General features: G+C 42.4%; 1 protein-coding gene across 1 annotated transcript in view; it reads left to right on the forward strand.

The window, feature by feature from the left end:
- The window catches only part of SWAP70 (SWAP switching B-cell complex 70kDa subunit), a 76,411-nt gene that overhangs the window by 49,934 nt on the left and 2,141 nt on the right, over positions 1-24,336 (forward strand). The window contains exons 4-10 of the mRNA XM_005689702.3: positions 1,857-2,084; positions 4,000-4,146; positions 5,258-5,366; positions 7,918-8,099; positions 15,878-15,985; positions 17,547-17,713; positions 23,687-23,885. Coding sequence (XP_005689759.1) covers positions 1,857-2,084; positions 4,000-4,146; positions 5,258-5,366; positions 7,918-8,099; positions 15,878-15,985; positions 17,547-17,713; positions 23,687-23,885 — 1,140 coding nt within the window. The remainder of the gene's footprint in view (positions 1-1,856; positions 2,085-3,999; positions 4,147-5,257; positions 5,367-7,917; positions 8,100-15,877; positions 15,986-17,546; positions 17,714-23,686; positions 23,886-24,336) is intronic.

The raw sequence follows: 24,336 nt of genomic DNA on the forward strand, positions 1-24,336 counted from the left end.
CAGTGTTCTATTTTTGTCCCATTTTATCCCCATGGGAGTCCTATATGATGAGTTTTATTATACCCATTTCTTTGATGAGAAAATTGAGGTTTAGCTTGGTTTATTTCCATTTCATTAACTGAGCTCTACTACATCTGTGTACGATGCTGAATTCTGGAGATTCAAAGATGGGTGGGACATTGTCCCTCCTATAAGGAGTTCAAAAAATCAGCAAGGGGCAGCATTTGAAAATAGAGATACTTTCTGTACAGTATACCGAGTTCAAAAGAGCACACCTGACCTGGGTCAGAGCTCTTTTACCAGAGCAGTGCTTTTCAGACTTAAACGTGCATAGGGAATTACCTGGGGTTCTTGTTAAAATGCAGATCCTGATTTGTGGGTCTTTGGTGGGATATGACTGAGTAGAGAAATGGAGAAAGGTAATCTCAACAGGACAGCATGGGGCAAGGCATAGAAGCATGAAAAAGTGTGTTACATGGGTACTTATAATCTCTCGCAGGTGTTGGCTGACTACAGCTTACTGGCTGAATTCAGTGAGCAGCCTGTTTTTATAAGGTCCCTGTGCTAAGAGAGTTTTTACATTTTTAAAGAGTTGTTAAAAAGGAAAACCCAAAACAAAGAAAAACATATAGCAGAGATGTATAAAGTCTTAAATATTAACTAGCTAGCCCTTTATAGAGCTTGCGTGGGATCAGTGTTGATGGTGGTGTTGGTGGGGTGTAAAATCTGCAGTGAGGCATGGCGGAGAAAATGTTAGAGACAGTATCCAGGGGGTGAGTGACCACAGGGGGACACAGAGGAGCTTGCCTTTATCTTTGAGGTGATAGGGAGCCAGGCAGAGTTTAAAGAGGGGAAATGAAAACAGTAGGATTTTGTCACTGATCTTGATGTGAAGGAGTGGGGCATGGTTTATCATCCTGGCATGGGTGAATGGTGTTGTTCACAACTGAAATCTGTAATTGGAGGAGAAGCCATTTGAAAGGTAGAGGTGATTCATTCATATTTGGATATGTTGAGTTTGAGAGAGCACTGTAGGGTACCCAGGCTTTCCAGAAGATAAGAGACGTCAATTTAATTCAGTATTACTGCCTCAGAGTGGTTTTTTTTTTTGAACTGTTTCTATTTCATTTACATTTTTAAAGCACTTTCATGTCATGTGCACATCCATTCATTGTGTGCTCATTCATCAGAAAAAAAACGGCTGTGGGACAGCAGGTGTCTTGTGATCCCTTTCATGCCAATGCTGTGTGTGTGTAGAGCTGTTTGGAGGGATGAGCGCAGTATTTTCTACTATTTTTCTATACAAAGCTATGTGTTTCAGAATTTAATAAACTTTTCTGGCCCAGTCTAGGAGTTCAGCATCGTTTACAACACTGTCAGAATTCTAATGAGAAGCGGCAGCATTAATTTCAAATAATTGGCTTATGTGGAAAATTTATAAATTGGTAACTAACTTGTACATACTTTGAGATGATTATTTAGTGCTTGCATATTGGTTCAGCAAAATTAGTATTCTCATGTATTGAAATCCAACAGAGTAAACACATCACATCAGTTAGTTTATGTATGGTAGTGTCTGGATGCAGTTTGCTTTTGTTCTTTATACAAATACGCTGTTAAGGGTTCCAGTTTTTTATTACTTTATTCTAAGTTAGCATAGACTCAGTGGCATTTTATCCATACCCTTCTCCTTGATGGTGTCAGGATTCTTTAAAGATACACTTGGAAGTATAAAAGAGTATTTCCTAAATTGACCTTTTAATTTATTATTTAGGGTAATAACATAGATACATACTTAAGTTTAAAAGTTTTTTTTTTTTTGCTATGCAATAACACTTTTAAAATTCTTTTTATAGATTGAATACCTGCTTAAGAAACTTACAGAAGCTATGGGAGTAAGTTGGCAACAAGAACAATTTGAAAATTATAAAATCAACTTTGATGACAGTAAAGATGGCCTTTCTGTGTGGGAACTGATTGAGCTTGTTGGAAATGGACAGTTCAGCAAAGGCATGGATCGACAGACTGTGTCCATGGCAATTAACGAGGTCTTCAATGAGCTAATATTAGATGTGCTGAAACAGGTAAGCATCCTGTAACACTGTTTCTCCTCACCTTTAGAATTTGACGTTTGGAATAAAACATTTTTATCACAAAGATGAGCCTAAGTCACTTATATTTTTATGCTAATTTAGAACAGGAATAAAATTTCTTATTTTCTCAGTCTTGTGTTAGGCGTACATTGTAAATAATTACAGTTAAACACTGGGAAGTTACTGTTTTGAAAGCGCTGTTTAAATGATCACGTTTCTGAACATGGTACTTTCGTGTCATGTGTACATCTATACTCACTCATCTGAAAGGTGCCATGGCACACTCTTCAGTGAAGAAAACGGGTTGTGGACCAGCAGGTGTCTTGTAATCCCTTTCATGCAGTGTGATACGTGTGTGTGGAGCTGTCTGGAGGGATGGGGCCAAAATATTAGAAGTGATCACTGCTGGGTTGTGAGATTTCTATGAATTTTACTTTATTCTTTTTCTTTTCTTATTATTGGGCTTACTACTATAATGTTTATGTATGTTAACCTCTCTATAGGCTATGTATAATTTTTATGAAATCAGAAAAATACCCTTCCTTTTGGGGAAAAGTGCCCTTATGTAATAAAGTTGTATTTATCGTATTAGGTTATAAAGTTTGTATTCTCAGTACCTGCATAGCATCTGATAATATTTATGGTATACATATGCTGACATGCATAGTCTGTTTAATAAACTTAATGCTTAGTAAATAGAATTTATATATTTTGAATGGGTCTTTCAGATGTCTTACGTTATTATATTGAATAATAACTCTTACTGGTTGGTCCTTGTTTTGCTCTCTTAGGTAATGATGTTGTTTTTCTCTTTTCTTCAGATGTAGCCTATCAATAAACTTTAATTGAGGCTTAATTTGTGTAGGTTTTTGGTGCTGTAAGAGGTTAGGAAACATGGTCTCTGAAGAGGATTTCCAGGCCCATTAGGATGGCAGAATATAGAACTGCAGATGAACGGCAGTATGAGATAGCCTTGGTTTAAATGTCAAGAGCTAGCAAACTGAACGAGTAATGTGATTAGAACTTAATATAATGATCACATGATACAGCCAAACTATTATTATATATTTGATGATGTGTATAGTCTGCCACACGCTATCAGCACCTATAGATTTACTGTGTAAAATGTTAGCTGTTCTTGAACAATCCTAAAGTGCTTTGGCCTGTAGTAATGTGTAGTCTTGCTGAAATAAAATTTTGGATCACACGTCTTTGAGGCTGACATATGGGAAGAAAATACAAGTCTAGGAAGTGTGAGCCTAAAAGCTATACTTAGAAGCCAGGATCCTGACTACTGGTCCAGTTCATCTTCTGCTCCTTTGGAGCAGATTTCATCCTCCAGAATCCTGAGAGGTCAGGTAGAGAGGTACACTGGTACCAGAGAGTGATTGTCTGAGAAGGCATGCTTGGCCAGGTTTACTGACACCTTTTAGCATTTTCAATAATGGGTCTAGATTTACTGAGCGGAGAAGGCACTGACGACCCACTCCAGTACTCTTGCCTGGGAACTCCCATGAACAGAGGAGCCTGGTGGGCTGTAGTCCATGGGGTCAGTAAGAGTCGGGCACGACTGAGCAACCTCACTTTCACTTTTCACTTTCATGCATTGGAGAAGGAAATGGCACCCCACTCCAGTGTTCTTGCCTGCAGAATCCCAGGAACGGGGGAGCCTGGTGGGCTGCCGTCTATGGAGTTGCACAGAATCGGACACGACTGATGTGACTTAGCAGCAGCAGCAGATTTACTGAGAATCACAGTTAGGGTGTGTGTGTTAAAAGGAAGAGGTGTGTGTGGGGGGCCGGGGAAGAGAGGTGTGTGTGTGTGTGTGTGTGTGTGTTAAAAGGAAGAGATACCAGTTCTTATAAGGAAAAGCATCAGCATTTATATCAGATTTAATCTTACCTAGGGTTACATGATAAAGAAAGGCCATAGACGGAAAAACTGGACTGAACGCTGGTTTGTATTAAAGCCCAACATAATTTCTTATTATGTGAGCGAGGATCTGAAAGATAAGAAAGGAGACATTCTCTTGGATGAGAACTGCTGTGTGGAGGTAAGAGTCAATGGTTACTTCTTTCCAGTGCTGCCGCCTGCTGTTCAAGTAGTTTATCTTCCTTCTAGACTCTAGAGCTTTAAAAATAATCTTAAAATTCACATTTCTAAAATAATATACACATACAGTAACCATAGTTTCTGAACCAAAAAATTACAGATACCTGACAAAAAATTTTTTTCTAATGTGAATTTATTTTCTGTCTTGTATTTGAGAATAATGTATAGGGATTAAATCTCATTTATTTGTATATTTAAGGAATCATTTCTTGAGTAAAATGGAGTCATAAATAAGAAAACAAAGCCAAAAAAAATCAGTAAGACAGTGTTTGAAATCATGAGTGTGTCTGAGAACCTGGGCCATTTTTGAGTATAATAAATAAACCAAAAGAACATGTCTTTGAATAATTGGTATGACTTTTCAGAACACTTTATCACTGCTAATTCTGTAAATAGGTGAAATCCTCAAGAACATAATGTTTTGAATTTTTAATTTGTATCTGAATTATTATCGTATCTGTATTTGTTGAAGAACATTTAAAATACCTAAGATCTCATTCATAAATGATAATGTGTCTTGATGGATGAAGTGGTATGTATTAATATTAAGGGTATGCAGTGCCCAGTAAGGGGTCTTCTTAGATTCAGTTAAACATGGAGACTCACAGGATTATGATAGACTGTGCCAGTCTACTTATAAGGATTTAGGACAAGAACCACAGCTTGCTAGCAACAACACCCTGGTGCAAGGAAGGGAGAGACGCATCTGCAGGGTGTGGGAATCACCCTGGGTGTCTATACCTATTGGAACAGTTCCATGGGCATATTTTCCAGGATTCCTGTGAGAGATGTGTTCAGGTATAAGGTGCAATGTACAAGGGTTGCTGTGCTCAGGAAAGGCCATATCATGGCCCATCAAGTGATGTTGGTTCTCCCAGTCTAGATGTCGTATGCTAATCTGGGGTGATTTTTACCACAAGTATTGTTGCCTAGAGGGCAGCATCAATAAATCAGTAACATTCATTTATAGGTACTTCTTGTATAAGTAATTAAGTTTGAATTTAAGTACTTGAAAGTAAAATTTGAAAGACTAATTTTGCTTTCTGTCTTAGTCCTTGCCTGACAAAGATGGAAAGAAATGCCTTTTTCTCATAAAATGTTTCGATAAGACCTTTGAAATCAGTGCTTCAGATAAGAAGAAGAAACAAGAGTGGATTCAGGGTAAGATAATTTTTATTACTTGTCATGATATAACTTGAGAGCACTTTCTGTTTTTCATTGAGAGTCCCTTAGACGGCAGGGAGATCAAACCAGTCAATCCTAAAGGAAATCAACCCTGAATATTCATTAGAAGGACTGGTGCTGAAGCTGAAGCTCCAATACTTTTGTGACTGATGCAAACAGCCAACTCATCGGAAAAGACCTTGATGCTGGGAAAGATTGAGGGCAGGAGGAGAAGAGGGCAACAGAGGATGAGATGGTTGGATGGCATCACTGACTCAATAGACATGAGTTTGAGCAAACTCTGGAATATAGTGAAGGACAGGGATACCTGGCATACTGCAGTGCATGGGATCTCAGAGTTGGACACAACTGAGCAACTGAACAGCAACAGAGATACTCGGCATTGTTCCCCATTGCCTGTAGTTATTTCTGTGTGAAGCACAATAGCTAGAAGAAAAACAAGCTGAGAGGAAGTCCCAAAATGTTCATCAGTTTCATTTGCCTGATGAACTTGTGAGAAAAGTACAAACTGGACCTTTTTGGTTTTATTTATTTACTCTTAAACTATTTCAAGAATATGGAATTTCCCCCTTTAAGGACCGTGAAAAATTTTAAAGTGGCCATCTTGAGTATTTAGAAATATGTAAAACAAAAGAGGAATTGTGCAATAGGTTTTGAATACTGCAAGTAATTTTCAAGGTTTGTTACTTTCTCAGGAAATCACTAGTTTCAGATATCTCGAGAGAGAAAACTCCTGATTTAATAACTTTTAAACTAAAATATCACTCCAGCATTAGTAAAGATTAAAGTGAGATTTTCTCTTTAATCATGAAAGGGGATTCTCAATGTTAATTCTTGAATCTAGGTAAAATTGTTTGTTAATTCTTGAATCTAAGTAAAATTGTTTCTTGAAATTGTGATCGTTTTGATGTAGCTTCAGAGTTTGAGGCAAGTGTACATGGGTCTGGATCCTCTCTCCTGGGTCACTAGGAATTCTGGAGCAGCTTTCTTCTCTAGAATGGGCTAATGATAGAACCTACTGCTCAGAGTTGTTGTGAGGGTTAATAATTAGATAGTGAAGATATAGTTGCACATTTTTAAAACGACACATTGTTGCAGGATTGTTTGTGATAGATTTATAAACAAATGTCCATTCATCGGGGCGTGGTTGAATAGCTGATGGCGCAGCTGCACGCTGGAGGACTGATCAGTACTGCGCAGTGTGTGCTGATAGGAAAAGCTCTCCAGGGGAAAGTAAGAGGACAGACTCAGGCTCTGGAGAGAGTGTTACGCCACCACTGTGTCCGTGGAAGGTGGAAGATGTATACATATGTTTATTTGTATTTGCTTTTAAAGTATCTCAGGAAAGATGCACAGAAACAGTGGTGTTAGTTGGTAGTGGAGTGAAGAGCTCAGTGCTTGGGAATAGGAGTAGGCGGGAGATTTCATCTCTGTCCTTTCAGGCTTTTGAATTTGAACAGTGAAAGTACTGGCTATTTATTTATTTATTTATTTATTTTTAATTGGAGGATAATTGCTTTACAATGTGCATTGGTTTCTTCTATACAACAATGTGAATCAGCTGTAAGTATACATTTATCCCCTCCTTCTTGAGCCTCCTTCCCACCCCCACCCGCCCCGTACTAGCTATTTAGATAATGGAAACAATCAGGAAAGAAATCAGATTTCATACAAAAATTAGATAATGTGTGTAAAGAGTATATGTATATATATACACATATATTTATATATAGCAAATATTCAGTACATGGTATTGGCTGTTATCACCTCGGGAAGGGAGTATATAGGGAGATGGTTTCATAAGGCATAGATGAGGGGCAGACTACCTACAATTCAGTCGCTCAGTCGTGTCTGATTCTTTGCAACTCCATGGACTGCAGCACGCCAGGCCTTCCTGTCCATCACCAGCTCCTGGAGCTTGCTCAAACTCATGTCCATTGAGTCAGTGATGCCATGCAACCATCTCATCTTTGGTCATCCCCTTCTCCTCCTGCCTTCAGTCTTTCCCAGCATCAGGGTCTTTTCCAGTGAGTCAGTTCTTCACATCAGGTGGTCAAAGTGTATTGGAGCTTCCACTTCAGCGTCAGTCCTTCCAATGAATGTTCAGGACTGATTTCCTTTAGGATGGACTACCTATGGCAGGTAGCAAATCAGATACCAGGAATTTTGAATCTCAGCCCTTGTAATGTCTTATTCTTATTTGGCCTTTTTGGGAAGTTAAGGAAGGGAGTTGCAAGTGTTGGGAGTTCCTCAAATGCATGTTGTGTTCCCAAATCAAGTCTATTTAAGCACAGATAGGCAGTTATGGGACTTTGGAGCTGGAAGGGACTCAAGAGATCATCTCTCTCTGGTTAGAGATGAGAAACCCATGCGTAAGTGGTTCTGTGACTGGCTCACGGTCACAACGCTGCTCAGTGGCAGGATCAGAATTACCCTGGGTTTCTGATTTTCTTCCCACTATGCCATTCAGGTTAGGCTCACAGAGAATAAAAGGTATTTCCTGTCTTTTATCTCATGCCTTTCACAGCCATCCATTCTACCATCCATCTCCTGAAGCTGGGCAGCCCCCCACCACACAAAGAAGCCCGCCAGCGTCGGAAAGAACTGCGGAAGAAGCTGCTGGCAGAGCAGGAGGAGCTGGAGCGACAGATGAAGGAGCTCCAGGTAGCGAACGAAAACAAACAGCAGGAGCTGGAGGCTGTGAGGAAGGTGAGAGTGGACGCTGGGCTGGGGGCGGGCTCCTGTTTCTCTGTAGGAGCCTCCGTGACCTTGCTTACAAGCTTCAGTTCTACTAGGACTAGGTGAACGTGACTGTAGGGAGATTATTTGGTCAACTGCGCTTCCAGGAAGTGTATCTAGACCATTGAGTGAGACACTGTTTTCCCAGCCCTTGAGAGTATGAGGGTCTCAGGACAACAGGGATACTTCATTGACCAGAAAAGAACATTTGTAAGAACAGTGAGCACAGTTGAGTTCGTTCGGAGAAAGATGAGAAGTTTCTCCTGAATATGTCAGGGTCACTTTCGGTGAATGGATAGGACCTGTTGCTTTTCTAGGTTTTCCCCCTTAGCTCCCACCTTCACTCATGAGGATCTTGGCAGACGCTTAGTATTAGAACTGTGAATTTTACTTATTGTTTAGAGTCAAAGATACAGTCTGGACGCCACCACCACCCCCCCTTCCGCCCCCAACTCCCTCTTCAGATGCCAGTCCCAAGTCCAGGTTGTTACCTGTGCTTCTGAGCAACTGGCCATAAGTCAGAGGTTCCCTCAACCCCTTCTCTTGCTCTGTACTTTGCCTAGTCACTCAGTCACGTCTGATTCGTTGTGACCCCATGCTCTGTAGCCTGCCAGTCTCCACTGTCTGTGGGGATTCTCCAGGTAAGAATACTGCCGTGGGTTTCCATGCCTGCTTCCAGGGGATCTTCCCAACCCAGGAATCAAACCCAGGTCTCCTGCTTTGCAGGTGGATTCTTTACCAGCTGAGCTACCAGCTAGAACAGCTTACATAACTCGAAGAAATGTTTTCCATACTAGTCACTCGTTTCTTATAAAAGGCTGTAACTCAGGAATAGACAGATACACAGGGCAGCATGTGGGGAAAGAGCACGGAGCTTCCATGCCCTCGCTAGGCATATCACTCTCCCCAAATCTTCGTATGTTTACTAACCTGGAATCTTTTTCAACCCTGTGCTTTTGGGTTGTTATGGAAGATTCATTACACAGGCATGATTGATTACATCATTGGACATTGGTGATTGACTGAACCCCCAGCCCCTGTCCCTCTCTCAGAGGTCAGACTGAAAGTTCCAACCCTTTTAATCACATGGTAGGTTTCATTGGCAACCAGCCCCTGTCCATGTGTTCTCTTAAAGTCACTTTGTATCACTCTCAACACTTAGGAAATTCCAAGACTTTGGGGAGATCTGTGCCAGAAACTGGGATGAAGACCAAATATTATGTATTTCTTACTATAAATTGCAATACCATGATATAGGTTTATGAGTTTTTACAGGTGCCTAGATTCTTGAAACCATCACAGACAGAATTTAGAACAGTGGCAGTGCCCCAGAGAATTCCCTCATGCTGCCCCTTGAGGGTAAGACTCTCTCCTTACCCTGGCCCCTGGAAACCACTGATCTGTTTTCTGTTCCTATATTCTTGTCTTTCCAAATTATCATATAAACAGAATCGTAGAGTATGTACGTTTTCAGTATGTGGGTTTTTTCATTTAGCATCATGTATTTGAGATTCATCCATCTGGGGCCCTTTTAAACTTGTTGACTTTTAACTCAACCTCCAGGAGCATGTAGGTCCCTTTTCTGTGCTACGTGAATGTGTACCCAGAGTTGGTCAGACCTCAGCTGACCTCGACCACCTTGCCACATCCTAGTTCTACCGAATCATTAAAGCAGCTGATTTGGGGTTTGATGGGTAAATATTGGAAAGAAGTTATTATGGATCCTTTAATAATTGTTAAATTTCTTTTCTTGTCAAAAAAGAAAATTCTGCAGTTTTTCATTGAAGCATTTTTAGAAAAATACTACTTAAATGAATATTTGAATCACCTGGAATGAGATTACATTTTGTGAGACTTGATACAAGGCCTCATTTAATTCAGAAGGAGGAATAAGAAATCGTGGTAGGTTGTTTTTTGTGTGTGTTTTCTTTTTGGCTGCACTGTGCAGCTTGTGGGATTTTAGTTCCTTGACAAAGAATTGAACCTGGGCCCTTGGCAGTGAGAGTGTGGGGTCCTAACCACTGGACTGTCAGGAAATTCCCTGGTATTTTTCTTTAATAAATTAACAGATTCCTTTAAAGTGTTACTCAAGTAATTTTATTAGAAGACTTACTTTTTTTAGAGATGTTTTAGGTTCACAGTGAAACTAAGAGGAAGGTGCACAGGTTTTGTACATACCTCCAGGGTCAATATATATCCTCCCCCAGAATCAACGTCCCCAACCAGAGTGGCACATTCATTTCAACTGATGAGTCTATGCTGACACTCCTAGTCACCCAAAGTCCATAGTTTTATCTTAGGGTCCACTCTTGGTGGTGTATGTTCTGTGGGTTCAGACAAATGTATAACGACATGTATCTACATTATAATACCATTCAGAGTATTTTTTCACTTACATTGCCTTTAAAATCCTTTGTGTTCCACCTACTTATCCCCCACCCCCAACCCCAGCACAAAATTTTTATTTCTACTTTTGTTTCTTTTAAAAAATACAATCATTTGTATAAGTAATAACATCCTATGGTTCAAAAATTTTTAAATATAAAAAGAGATTCAGTGAAAAAATTTCCTCCTACTGTCTCTTCCCTCTGCTTGGTTCCTATGCCTTGCCTAAGACAACTGTTATTTTCATTTCTTATGTATCTTTCTAGATTCATATAATGTATATTCTAGAGAATATTAATATACTTATTTACCCATTTTAAAACACAAAAAATACATACTTATGATTCTGCATCTAGTTTATATATATATATATTTTTTTCCATGTCAGTGTAGTATAAAGAGCTTTCTCATTCTTTCTGATAGCTATAAAATATTCTATTATTTGACTATATTATTACTTATTTAACCAGTTCCTCCTGTTGATGAACTTTTGGGTGGTTTTAGTCTTTTGTTTTAATAAGCAGTGCTGAAGGGAATTATTTTGTACTATATCATTTTATAAATGTTCATACATGTCTAAAGGGCTTCCCTGGAGGCTCAGACAGTAAAAAAAAACCCGCTTGCTATGCAGGAGACCTGGCTTCAGTCTTTGGGTCAGAAAGATCTCCTGGAGAAAGGACTAGCTACCCACTCCAGTATTGCCTGGAGAAGTCCATGGACAGAGGAGCTATAGTTGCTATAGTCCATAGGGTTGCAAAGAGTCAGACACGACTGAGTGACTAACACTTACTTATGCATGTCTGATATGTCTGTGGAATGAATTCTTAGAGGTGGATTGCTGGATCAGAGTGTATATACATCTGTAATCATGATATACAGGCAGAAGGAACAGCCACCGTGTCAAATACTGCCATTCACCATGTCAGACAAAAAAGTGTTCTAGAATCTGCCAGTTAACTACTCCAGCCCAGAAATTTCACACTTCACTTCTGTTTATATGCAGTATTTTGGTCAGAACATGTCGCACGTTTCTGAAGTTGGTTGCCAGTCTTACTGGTGTTTCCTTGTGTAAGATGAGTCATCTTTCTCTTGTCACTTTCGGCATTTCTGTCTTTTGGTTTTCCACAGTTTTACTGTGGTAAATATGTGTGCATGGTATGATGTATGTGTTATACGTGTGCATGGTATGATGTATGTGTTATACATGTGCATGGTATGATGTATGTGTTATACATGTGCACGGTATGATGTGTTATACGTGTGCATGGTATGATGTATGTGTTAAACTCTTAGTGTTTATCTTAATTTCTTGGATGGGTGTATTAATGTTTTCCATCAAATTGGGAAAATTTTCAGTTATTATTTCTTCCAATATTTTTCTACTCCTTTCTCTTTTTTCCTCTCCTTCAGATATTCCCATTTTGTGAATATTGGTGTATTTAATGGTATCTCACATTTCTTTGAGGCTGTTTTCTATTCTGTTCTTCAGATTGGATAATTTCTATCAATCTATCTTTGATAGATTCTTCTTGTATGGGTGAGACCTTCCAGTGAATTTTTTAGTTCAGTTATTGTAGTTTTCAACTGCAGGATTTCTGTTTGATTCTTTTTATAATTTCTATCTCTTTATTGATGTTGTCTGTTTGAGGGGATATCATCATATCATCTATAATTTCCTTAAATAAGGTTTCCTTAGTTCTTTGAACATATAATAACTTATTTGAAGTCTTTGCTAAATCCAGAGTCTGGGCTCCTTCAAAGGTAATTGCTATTACTTGCTTTTTTCCAGTGTATCAGTCACAGTCTTTCTTGACATATCTCGTAATTTTTTGTTGAAAACTGGATGTTTTCGATGATGTTTGTAAGCAACTCTCGATGTGGCTTCTGCCCTTCTCCCAAGGACTTACTGTTGTTTGCTCATTTATTTGCATAGTGACTTGGCTGGACAATTACAGGGAAGTCCATTTTCCTCATGATATGCAGCCTCTGACTGTCCTCTGTCAAGGCACAACCTTGGGGATGGGTACAGTGTCCTGGAGTAACCAGGGTATCAACAGAGCTTTTTTTTAAAAATTATTAAAAAAAATAATTTGTAAAGGTTACGCTGCATTTATAGTTATTACAGAACACTGGCTCTCTTCCCCATGCTGCATGACACATCCTGGAGCCTGCCTTTACCCAGTGGTTTGTGTCTCCCATCCCCCACTTCTCTCCTCACTGGTAACCACTGGTTTATTCTCTATATCTGTGAGTCTGCTTCTTTTTTGTTATATCCACTAGTTTGTTGTATGTTTTTTATTTCACATATAAGTGATCTCATACAGTATTTGTCTTTTTCTGTCTGACTGACTTCACTTAGCATAACACCCTCCAAGTCCCCACATGCTGCCGCAAATGGCAATGTTTTGTTATTTTTTACGGCTTAGTAGTATTCCGTTGTATATTTGTATGACCACATCTTTTTTATTCGTTCATCTGTTGATAAGACACTTAGATTGCTTCCCTATCTTAACAGTAATAAATAATGGGATGCATATATCTCCAAATCAGTGTTTTTGTCTTGAAGCTCCTACCTTGTCACCCAGGAGTGGAATTGCTGGGTCATGTCGTAGTTTAGTTTTTAGTTTTTTTGAGAACACTCCATAATGTTTTCCACAGTGGCTGTGCCAATTTACATTCCCACCAACAGTGTACAGGGTTTGGCTTTTTTCCCCTAAATCTTTTATTTATTTACTTATTATTTTTGGCTGCACTGGGTCTTTGTTGCTGTGTAAGACGCTTACTCCTTGGAAGAAAAGTTATGACAAACCTAGATAGTATATTCAAAAGCAGAGACATTACTTTGCCGACTAAGGTCCGTCTAGTCAAGGATATGGTTTTTCCTGTGGTCATGTATGGATGTGAGAGTTGGACTGTGAAGAAGGCTGAGTGCCAAAGAATTGATGCTTTTGAACTGTGGTGCTGGAGAAGACTCTTGAGAGTCCCTTGGACTGCAAGGAGATCCAACCAGTCCATTCTGAAGATCAGCCCTGGAATTTCTTTGGAAAGAATGATGCTAAACCTGAAACTCCGGTACTTTGGCCACCTCATGAGAAGAGTTGACTCATTGGAAAAGACTCTGATGCTGGGAGGGATTGGGGGCAGGAGGAGAAGGGGACGACTGAGGATGAGATGGCTGGATGGCATCACCAAGTTGATGGACGTGAGTCTGAGCAAACTCCGAGAGTTGGTGATGGACAGGGAGGCCTGGCATGCTGCGATTCATGGGGTCGCAAAGAGTCAGACACGACTGAGCAACTGAACTGAACTGAACTGAAGGGCTTTTCTCCAGTTGTGATGTGTGGGCCCCTCATTGTGGTGGCCTCTCTTGTTTTGGAACACGGGCTCTAGTGCAAAGGTTCAGTGGTTGTGACACACGGGCTTAGTTGCCCTGCGGCATGTGGGATCTTCCTGGACCAGGGATCGAACCTATGTCCTCTGCACTGGCAGGTGAATTCCTAACCATTGGACCACCAGGGAAGTCCTGTTTGTTGTTTTTTAATGTTAAGTTGTATGAGCTGTTTATGTTTTTGGATATTAGTCCCCTTATTGGTCATATTATTTGCAAATATTTTCTCCCGTTCAGTAGGTTGTCTTTTCATTTTCTTGATGGTTTCCTTTGTTGTGCGTAAGTTTTAAAGTTTAATTAGGTCCCACTTGTTTTTGCTTGTATTTCTTTTCCTTTAGAAGACAGATTAAAAATATATTGCTGTAATTTGTGTCAAAGAGTGTTCTGCCTGTGTTTTCCTGTAGGAGTTTTGTAGTATCTGGTCTCACATTTAGGGCTTTAATCCGTTTTGAGTTTTTATATGTGGCATCAGGGTTCCGCCTCCACCTCTGATCTCTCTGTTAAGTTGGCTGCCTCAGTTGGCATCACGTTCTCAGGCATTCCTCTTACAAGTTTCTCTGTTGTTTTCAACAATGCCCTGGGGCCTAACTTGCCCCACAGTCTGATTTTTAAATTCTGGCCCACATTTGATCTTTGAGGCCTGACTTTGAAACTTGTTCCTAATACATGGGGGCTCTTTGCTGTCTTCCCCTGTGTCCCCTGTCAGACTTCTGGCTGGCCTGTGATTTAGTTTGTTGATCTTGTTGACTGAAAAAAACGCAGCCTAAAAGTTGAGAGTTATGTTTTATCTGGTGCCTTTGCTGAGGACTCTGGCCTGGGAGAAAGCTTCTCAGCTATGAGGAGCTATTTCAAAGAGATACGCAGGGAGCCAGGATTTACAGGAGTTTTTGTTGGAAACAAAACAAAATCAAACCATGTAGTTAGTGCTTATCACAAATAAAACAGATATTTCAAGTTAATGATTTTAGTGCTTTTCTATATATAGGAAGATACAGATTTTAGCTCATTAAAATGATTTTGTAGGTATGCATTTTAACTCTCGAGGGCCAGCGTCCTGTTTCTCTCCAACCTGAATTTCCCTCATGGGTCATTGGGATGGCTGCAGTGGCTGATGGCTTGATAGCAGACTTCATCCTTTGTTCATTGGAATGGCAGACTTTTTTTTTTTTTTGTCTGCATCCTCCTGTGAGATACCGTATCCTTAGATTGGAAACTGAGAGGGAGCCTTGTGGTCTCGGTTCCATGGCCATGGGTGGAGACGAGGCCGTGCTGTGCCATAGACTTTCACAGTTCTTGCTGAGATTTAGTTGATTTTCTTGGATAAATGTTCTGTTTGCTGTATGCTCTTAGGATAATTCCCAGAGACTTTAAATGACTGCTTTCGGTTTTTCCCTTGTTTCACTAGAGAACCATCCTTTGGGAAGTTGGGCTTCCCTGGTGACTCAGATAGTAAAGAGTCTGCCTGCAATGCAGGAGACCCAGGTTCCATCCTGGATTGGGAAGATCCCCTGGAGAAGGGAATGTCTACCCACTCCAGTTTATGCTTGCTTGGAGAGTTCCATGAACACAGGAGCCTACAGTTCATGGGGCTGCAAAGAGCCGGACATGACTGAGCAACTAACATAACAGCAGCAAGGTTTTAAGGAACAATGTTAAGATGACAGAACTGCAGTGAGTGCAAGAAATAGATCTGAACTTCACAGATGCATTTGCAAATGGATTTAATGATGACACTAAAATTTTCTTTGCAGAATGTTACAGCTTACTAGGAGTCACTCGTTTACCCAATTTGTTTTGTTTGTTGACTGGGAAAATCATTGGAATGGAATTGCAGTGGATCTACGAGGTTTATTCTGTCTTTATTGAACACTGAGAATGACTGGCTTCCCCTATAATGTTTAAATGTGACCCTTTCTCTCCAAATGCACTTCCACTGTAACGTTCCTTGCTTTTCTATGAATGGTTTTTTGGGTAGAAACTGGAAGAAGCAGCATCTCGGGCAGCAGAAGAGGAAAAGAAGCGCCTTCAGACTCAAGTGGAGCTCCAGGCCAGGTTCAGCACGGAGCTGGAGCGCGAGAAGCTTGTAAGAACCGCATTCCCCGGGGTGCTGCTGCTTTAACTTGAAGAGCCCGCCCCCGATCCTGTCCTGGTCAGCAGAAGGACAGAGGCCAACCTGTGTGGGTGGAGGGGCAGGAGCCGGCCTGGCTTGGTGAAGGGGGAAGACCTTGGAGGCTAGAGTGAGATCATCTTGCCAGCTGTCCCTGCCTCTGACTCGCGGTGGGCTGGCTGTTGGGGAGGTTTTGTGTTTGTTATTAACTCATTATCGGTTTATTGAGCACTCTCTGTGAGCTAGGTATCATGCCAAGGATGTAAAGGTAACTCTTGCTCTCAAGACCTCCAACAGACATTTATGGAGTGGGGTGATAGTGCTGTGGGGACTCCACGTCCTGGCCTGCCTGGGACAGTCCCTGCCATCCTGGTATAATTATTGCTAGCATCCCTTTCATCCTTCAGAGTTTTGGCTTGGAAAACAAATAACTATGGAAAAAAGTAAGCACAGGTTCCATGATATTTCCCCTGTATAAGGAGCAAGAGTGAGGGTTCTGAAGTCATGAGAATATGTGAATGCTGGTCTGTCACTCTTGGCAGCTCTGACTCATCTTAGGGGTTCTCATCCCCACGGTCCAGTTGCTTCAGGCAGTGAGCTGGTTAACTGGAACACAGGTCTCCTCACATTGGGTTACAGTGTGTGGGAGAGGGCTGGGCCCAGGGCCTGCTAAATAGGTGCTGTGACATTTCCTTCAGCAACTTTCTGTTGCTTAGACTTGAAGTGGATGTGTGTGTGTTGAAAGGAAGGCACCCGAGATCTGAGGGGGTGCTGCACCACAGCCAGATCTGGGTTCATGTCCTCTGGTGGTTGCTTATGAGTGTTAGTTTCTCTTCTTCAAATTAGGGGGATGTTACATGATCTCTCATGACCCCTATGAGGATGAAGTAAGCTAATGCCAGTGAAGGTACAGACTGCAGAGACATACGCTAATATGTTTGATATTACATTTATGATGTCCTTGCCTTAATTTTTAAGGCAGAGATTCAAGGCTCTTTAATCCAGAATGGAGAAACCATGAAAGTGTTAGAATGCTAATTAGATGCTTGAGGGTCCCCCAGGTCTGGAGGTGCCCTAGGGAGAGAGAAAGTAGAGGGTGCTGGGCAGCCAGGTAAGTGCAGGAGACCATCTTTCCTTTCCCCCTTATTTTAACCCTTTGGGTGTTCTGAGTGGGAAAGGTTCATTCCTTTTAGATGGATGTGGCTTTACGATAGAAAGGAATTTAAAGAGGAATTATACTGGGAGTATTTTTTTCTTGAGTTTGAAATGCAGGAAAGGCAGTGTGAAAGGGATGAGAAGTATACCAGGGCAGCAGAACAGCGTTTGGGTGTCGTTTGTGTGCCTGGACCCTTAAACTGTGGTCTTGGGGATGGGTGTGGTACTCTTGGTCCTCCATCATCAAGGTGTGCAGTACAGGGCCCTGCCCACCCTGAAGGGCTGGGGCTGTGGCTGTGGCCCCGCTCAGGGTGGTGTTGGAGCAAGAGGCTTTCCCGAGGGCGAAGTCAGCCTGGTTTAAACATGACTTTTATACCCTCAGATCAGGCAGCAGATGGAAGAACAGGTTGCCCAGAAATCCTCTGAACTGGAACAGTATTTGCAGCGGGTCCGGGAGCTGGAAGACATGTACCTAAAGCTGCAGGAGGCTCTCGAGGATGAGAGACAGGCCCGGCAAGATGAAGAGACGGTGCGGAAGCTACAGGCCAGGTGCGGCTCGCCTTGTCCTCTGCACTTTGTGTGCCCTGCCTGCGCTCATACACTTTCTAGGAAGCACTGACTCTGCTGGAGAGGGAAGAGTCTCTGCCACATGGGAGGGACCCTGGAGACTTGGCTGGCTGGGCTCTTCATTCCCAATCTCTCCTGGGAAACCCTTGCTTCTGTGGCTAATGACAGGCCATGTATCTATTTCAGAGTAGTCAGATGGATGTGTTTAGTGTGGTTCCCTTAGTCAGATTCTAGAATGTCCGTGGAGCCAGCATCAGCCCTGATGAGAATCTGGTTTCTTCCACATGTTCCAGACCTGAGAAGGCCCTCGTCTGGAGGCAGGGGCCTGTTAGGCCAGAGCTGCAGCCACTTTGGGGGACAGTGAGGAACTGAGCAGTTTCCATTTGGTCTTTCAGGATTGGTGACATTCCTTGCATAATTCTTAGTTTTAGAAGTTCTTGAAACAGATTTTTTTTTTCCCCTTAGACCTTTTAAAGTCAGGTTTACTATGTATGATAGTCGTGATCTCAGATGAGAACTCTGACTTTTGACTTTGGTAGCAGTAGGAAGGACAAAGTAGAATGAAGAGCCCAACGAGCAAATGTCAGCTGCCCTTTCCCAGTTTCTAATTTGCTTCCCTATTAGCTCTATGAGATGTCACGTCAGGGGGTGCAGCACTAACCACTGCTTCCCCTTAGCTGCAGCTGGTTAGTGCGGGCACACCTCACGCCATTGTAGGAGCGGGTGTGGGATGAGCTGGGATAGATTTTCCATGGCTGCATTTACACATGGCGCTGCAAGAGATGTTTGTTTAATCTTCAGGTAGGAAGAGAGAAAGAAAGCCTTCTTTGTTACGTACGTTGCCAAAAATGACTTTAAAAACAAATTAGGCGTTGAAATTTTTCATTCTGTTAAGGAAAAATTATCTTCTAATAGAAGATTGAATGCTTTCCACATTGCTTGGCACATATGGGTCCCGCAAATGCGTGTTCATCATGGTATTAGCCAGGGTCTAGGGACCTTCACCCACTTGCCATTGGGCAGTGCCAGTGGCACTGTGCGATTGTGATGTTAACACACCATCCGCTGCATGGGAAGGTTTGGTCCCATGTGATTTCCAAAGAGAGACAGTCTAAGGGATGCTAGATATTCTTGACCCTCATCATTTGTGATGTGTTGAGTTTATAGATTGCCCTTGTTGTAGAGAATTCACAGATGAGATATGCCATATGTATTTACTTCTCTGAAGCTGTGAGGGAGATTAAACGACACGGCAGAGATCAGATCATAAAGGGAACTCGGTAACTCTAGAAATTTATTAAAGTATTAGTTATTTTATGTATGAATAAGACAGTTTTGGATAATTAACGGCAGTAATTTTTAATCAGTAGTAATCCGAATCATTTATATAAAGCTTTGAAAAATGCACATGTAGGGACTGTTCCAGATTTACCATATCAAAATATCTGTAGATAGGAGCCCAGGCATGGGTATTTTACTTAAAAAGTTCTGGCTAGGGAATTCCCTGGGCTTCCGTGATGGCTCAGTGGTAAAGAATCCGCCTGCCAAAGCAAGAGATTCAGATTTGATCCCTGGTCCAGGAAGATTCACCTGGAGGAAGAAATGGCAATGCACTCCCTATTCTTGCCTGGAAAACCCCATGGACAGAGGAGCCCGTTGGGTCATAGTCCCTGGGGTCACGAGAGTCAGACACAACTTAGTGACTGAACAAGGGGATTTCCTGCGATCCAGTGGTTAGGACTCTGCGCTTCCACCGCAGGGGGCACAAGTTTGATCCTTGGTCAGGGAACTGAGACCTTGCATGTCTCATGGCATGGCCAAAAAAAGAAAAAGCTCTGACTAATCATTTTGTACACTCTAATCTCAGTAAATGGAAAAATGGTTTCAGCTTGGTAAATGCAAATATAACTACCACATACAGCTCAGTACCAATAAGCTGAAATTACTACACAAAAGCTAACTACTTTTTCTTGGTGTTTAAAGGCTATCTTAGGCATTTTACTATTCTGTTTTACTTTTAACTTCAATTTTGGAACTTGAAATGGGCAGACTAGCACCCTCTAGTGGTCATTTTTTAAAGTGTGGTGAGTCCATATCTTTCCCAAAGTCACCAGAGGCTGGGCCTGATTCAGAGGGACATTTTGTCAGACTGACAAAGGGGGTTTTCTCCTTGCTCCCACTCCTCAGGGTACCCTTTGTGGGTAAAAGGTCAAAGGAAATCATCATGGAATTGGGATAGAAACGTTTAAGTCTAGCACGAATGAACTGAAAAGCTGAAAAAACTTCCGTTTTAATGGAAAAACAAAAAACCCGGAACAAGAAGACCCAGGTGGCTCAAGTCAAAGTTCTTGTATCTAAACGATTCGAAACTTAAGACACTGACAGAGGAGGGATCATCCACGGGAAGAACAATGAGATGCCAAATGTTCCAAGAGTGACTTGCTGTTGCTTAGAGCTAGGACAGAGGTTAACTGCAAAGCCCTCTGTATACACCCTACAGCTAAGATTATGTTTCGTGACTGAGCACACAGGCGCTTCAGTGAGCTGTAACATAATCGTCGCTGAGGGTGTATAGAGAGGGCTTTGTAGTTAACCTCTGTCCTTGTTCCAAGCAATAGCAAGTCACTCTTGGAACATTTGGCATCTCATTGTTGTTTCCGTGGATGGTCCCTCCTCTATCAGTGTCTTAAGTTTCCCCAGAGATACTTTTAATCGTGAATTGTTTAAATACAAGAACTTTGACTAGAACCATCTGGGTCTTCTTGTTTTGGGTATTTTGTTTTTCCATTAAAATTGAAGTGGTGGTGTTGTTTTTTAATGTGTAAGGTTATCTAGCCTCTTCTAAGTGGAACTCAGAAGGAAACTGTTCATTTACCATTTAGACAACTCAATTACTGGAAACTTCTTGAGACTGAGCCATAGTCTGTCCCATTATGACTTCCACCCACTAAATTTTTATGTTTGTAAGGCCTGGGAGCACACTCTGGTCAGGCCTGTGTCCCCAGCAACAGGTGCATTGTCTGGCCCATGGTAAGTACCCATGGAATCTTTTTTGAATGGGTGGATCCAAGTTCTACCCTTGGGGCCATATGGAACAACAGTCCACACAATAATAGATAGCCCCGGACTGAGGATCTGGGTTTGATTCCCAGCCATTGTACTCTCTAGCTGTGTAATTTTTAGAAAAGTTACTTCACTACTTTCAGCCTTCAGTTCCTTATATGTAATAAGCTCATAGGATTGTTGTGAAGGCTGAAGAGGGTGGTGCTTGCAAAGAGTTTAATGTCTGGATTTCGTAGTCATCGGAGTTTGTTGGTTTCTGTTCCTTTATATCTCGTTTGCAGATGTAGAAGAAATGTAATGTATAGAATATCAAAATAAGCATTCAAAAAAGATGTTGACAGGCTGGAATGCTGGTTTTAGAACAAGAAGATAATTTAAAGTATCAACAGAACAAGTACAGGATCCAGGAGACTTGGCTTAAAAGCAATTCATTTGAAAAGGTTCAGGGTTTTACTTCTCTGATATAATTGATTGCCAGAAACCTCATATACTCATATACTCTCAGGCAGTCTTCATGAGCATTCAGAGCAAATGAGCTAATAGTCCCATCATAACAATATGAGCTGGCATTTATTCAGTACTTACAATGAGGTAGGCACTGTTCTAAGAACCTTCCCTGCATTATCACATTTAATGGATAAGCAAGCCTTTGATGGTGGGAGTAGTTCCTATGGGGCTTCCCAGGTGGCGCTGGTGGTATAGACTCTGCCTGCCAGTGCAAGAGATGCAAGAGATTTGGGTTGATCCCTGGGTTGGGAAGATCCCCTGGAGTAGGAAATGGCAACCTACTCCAGTATTCTTCCCTGGAAAAACCCATGTACAGGGGAGCCTGGCAGGCTGCAGTCCATGGGGTTGCAAAGAGTCAGACACGACTGAGCACACACACACACACACACACACACACACACACACACAGACAGACACACACACACACACACACACACACAGACACACACACACACAGACACACACACACACACACACACACACGTAGTTCCTATTCCTTTTTTCATAAATGAAGAAATTGAGGTACAGAGAGGTTCGTCTTTAGTCAGGAGTCCTGTTTGCAAACCAAAAAAAACCAACTTGGGTTAGCTAAGGCAATCAAAGCGTTTTTTGGAAGGTTCTTGAGAAATTCACCAATTCCTCAGAAAGGCAGGTGACCAGGCCCTGAACACAGACAGGAACCAAGGGAGGCTGGGCAGACCAAACAAGGCCAGGGGACGAGCCCAGTGAGGGTGTCGCTGATGCAGACGTTGGCACCATGGGTTTGTCAGTCCGTTGTCCCCGTTGCTTCTGCCATCGCTCAACACTCCGTGTTGCTACCACCAGCAAGATGAACTCTCCACTGTCTCTGCTCTTGTGAGTCAGTGGTTTTACGAAGTTCTAGGAGTGACAGCTGCTTAGCCAAGCCCAGCTTCCACTGCACCCCAGCTTCCCGGGGCAGAAGGGCAGGGGCGGTGGCTTCTGTGTTGGGAGATGGACCCCGTTTTTCATCAAGAGATCCCTGGACACGTGAAGGGGATTCAGTGCTGGGCAGCCTCACCTTCTGCAATGTCCCTTGCCCTCCAGACTTTGACCACCAAGATGAAGAAACAGATCTTCCAGTCTCATTCACTGGTTTATCCCCCATGTCTAGGAAAGCACGTGGATGGTGTATAGCATACACACTCTGGTCAGCCCCGGGTGGCAGGGTAGCATTCACTGCGATGTCACATCCGAGAGGCGACTCAGAGGGAGCACACTGGCCCTTCGTGGAACCCAGGGGATGAGATCGGAGAGCGCATCCTAGTTGAGAAAACTTTTAAGGATCAAGGCTGCCCAGAAATAAACTGACCCGGGTTGTGAAGCAGTGGCCCATCACACACGGTTGGAGGCCACCCTGTAGGATGTCATTGGGGGAACTCTTACAGTGGTGCAGGATCAGGGTGGTCAGATAGTGGCTGTAGAGTCGGTCACTGTATTTCTGCTGCTGTTAGACGTGCAAATGCTCTTAGGCAGCAGTAACCAGCCTGCTGTGAGGTTTGTTACCGTAATACTGACGATCAAGCCAGTAGACGTGCGTCCTGTCCTGGGCCGGCGTCTAACCACATTGTCTACACTTGGGGTACACGTTAGTTTATTTATTAAATACCTGCTTAACCTGGGATATCCTCCGATAGGTAGCCTGTTATTAAAAGATAACATTTTGAAGTCACGCGGGCCTGGGTTGAAATCCGTTGCTTACCTGTGCGTCATACTTTGGAACCCTTTGACTTCATCTGCAGGGACAATAACACCTTGCAGAATTCTGGGGGGATCACAGGAACGAAGGTAAAGAGCCTGGCGTGTAGCGCTCGGTCAGTAGATGGCCCATCTACCTTCTGCTTCCTTCTACCATCTGCTTCCTCTACCTTTCGTCAGCTCCTCCTCCTCTGTCTTTGTTGGTGTGTCAGCTTTTCCCTTGGTAATAGGTTTCTGCTAGATAAAAAAGTGTTTTAATGTTGTAGCAACCAGGCAGACTTCAAAACTCAGCCCTGCCACCTGCCTGTCAGGTGAATGACCTGGGCCAGGTCACTTACCCTTTGTGCCTCACTTTCTTCATCTCTGAACTGAATAATAACAGTACGTAAGCCTATTGTGAGGATCAGTTGAAAAAATGTACTTCTTTCTTGGCCCATTAAGCCTTCAGTACATGTTATTTTTAATTTTTTTTTTTTCATAAAAGGGTGAAACAGAGTTTGGAGCAGACCCATGGGTCACCTTGCCCACAAATCTGGGCCCCTCTAGCTCCTAGTTCCCTTCTTGTGAGAAGAGAGGTGGTTAGATGACCTCTAGGCTCCTCTGAGGCTCTGCTGTGCTTGGTCATCTTCTGGGTCGGGTGCGGTCACCCTGAGCTCTCTTGTATTTCAGGCTGCTGGAGGAAGAGTCGTCCAAGAGGGCCGAGCTGGAGAAGTGGCATCTGGAGCAGCAGCAGGCCATTCAGACCACAGAAGCGGAGAAGCAGGAGCTGGAGAACCAACGAGTCATCAAAGAGCAGGCCCTCCAGGAAGCCTTGGGGCAGCTGCAGCAGCTTGAGCTCGAGCGGAAACAGGCACTTGAGCAGTATGAGGTCATTACGCCCATCCCTGCAAACACATGCCTTTAAATTCTTAAACATTTAAAAACAAGAGGATATTTGCTCTGCCATAAAAAGCTGTGTAAGAATGTTGCTTAGCTGTAAGTAAGGATTTTTCACAGGCAGTGAGGTATAACAGTTGAAATTCAGTCGGGAGACTGAAACCACACAGTAATTTGAACAAGGAAGGTTTAATATAATTAGCTATTAACTACAACAGGGGATTACCTACTGAGCAGCCAAAAAACTCTAAGGATACAGGAAGAGCAGACACAGGAAGCAGCCACTGCCCCCACCCCTGCTGAGACAGAGCACGCAGGGAAGGAACACACGCTCTTTGCTCTGTAAGCCCAGTGCTGGGATCCAGTCCTCCTTGGAGGGAGCATGGCCTTGGCCCCTGGATGGCAGGAAAGCCCAACGAGGCACTGTGATGGGGAAGCTACCC

The sequence above is a fragment of the Capra hircus genome, chromosome 15, assembly GCF_001704415.2.
Source record: "Capra hircus breed San Clemente chromosome 15, ASM170441v1, whole genome shotgun sequence".
Lineage (NCBI taxonomy): Eukaryota > Metazoa > Chordata > Mammalia > Artiodactyla > Bovidae > Capra > Capra hircus.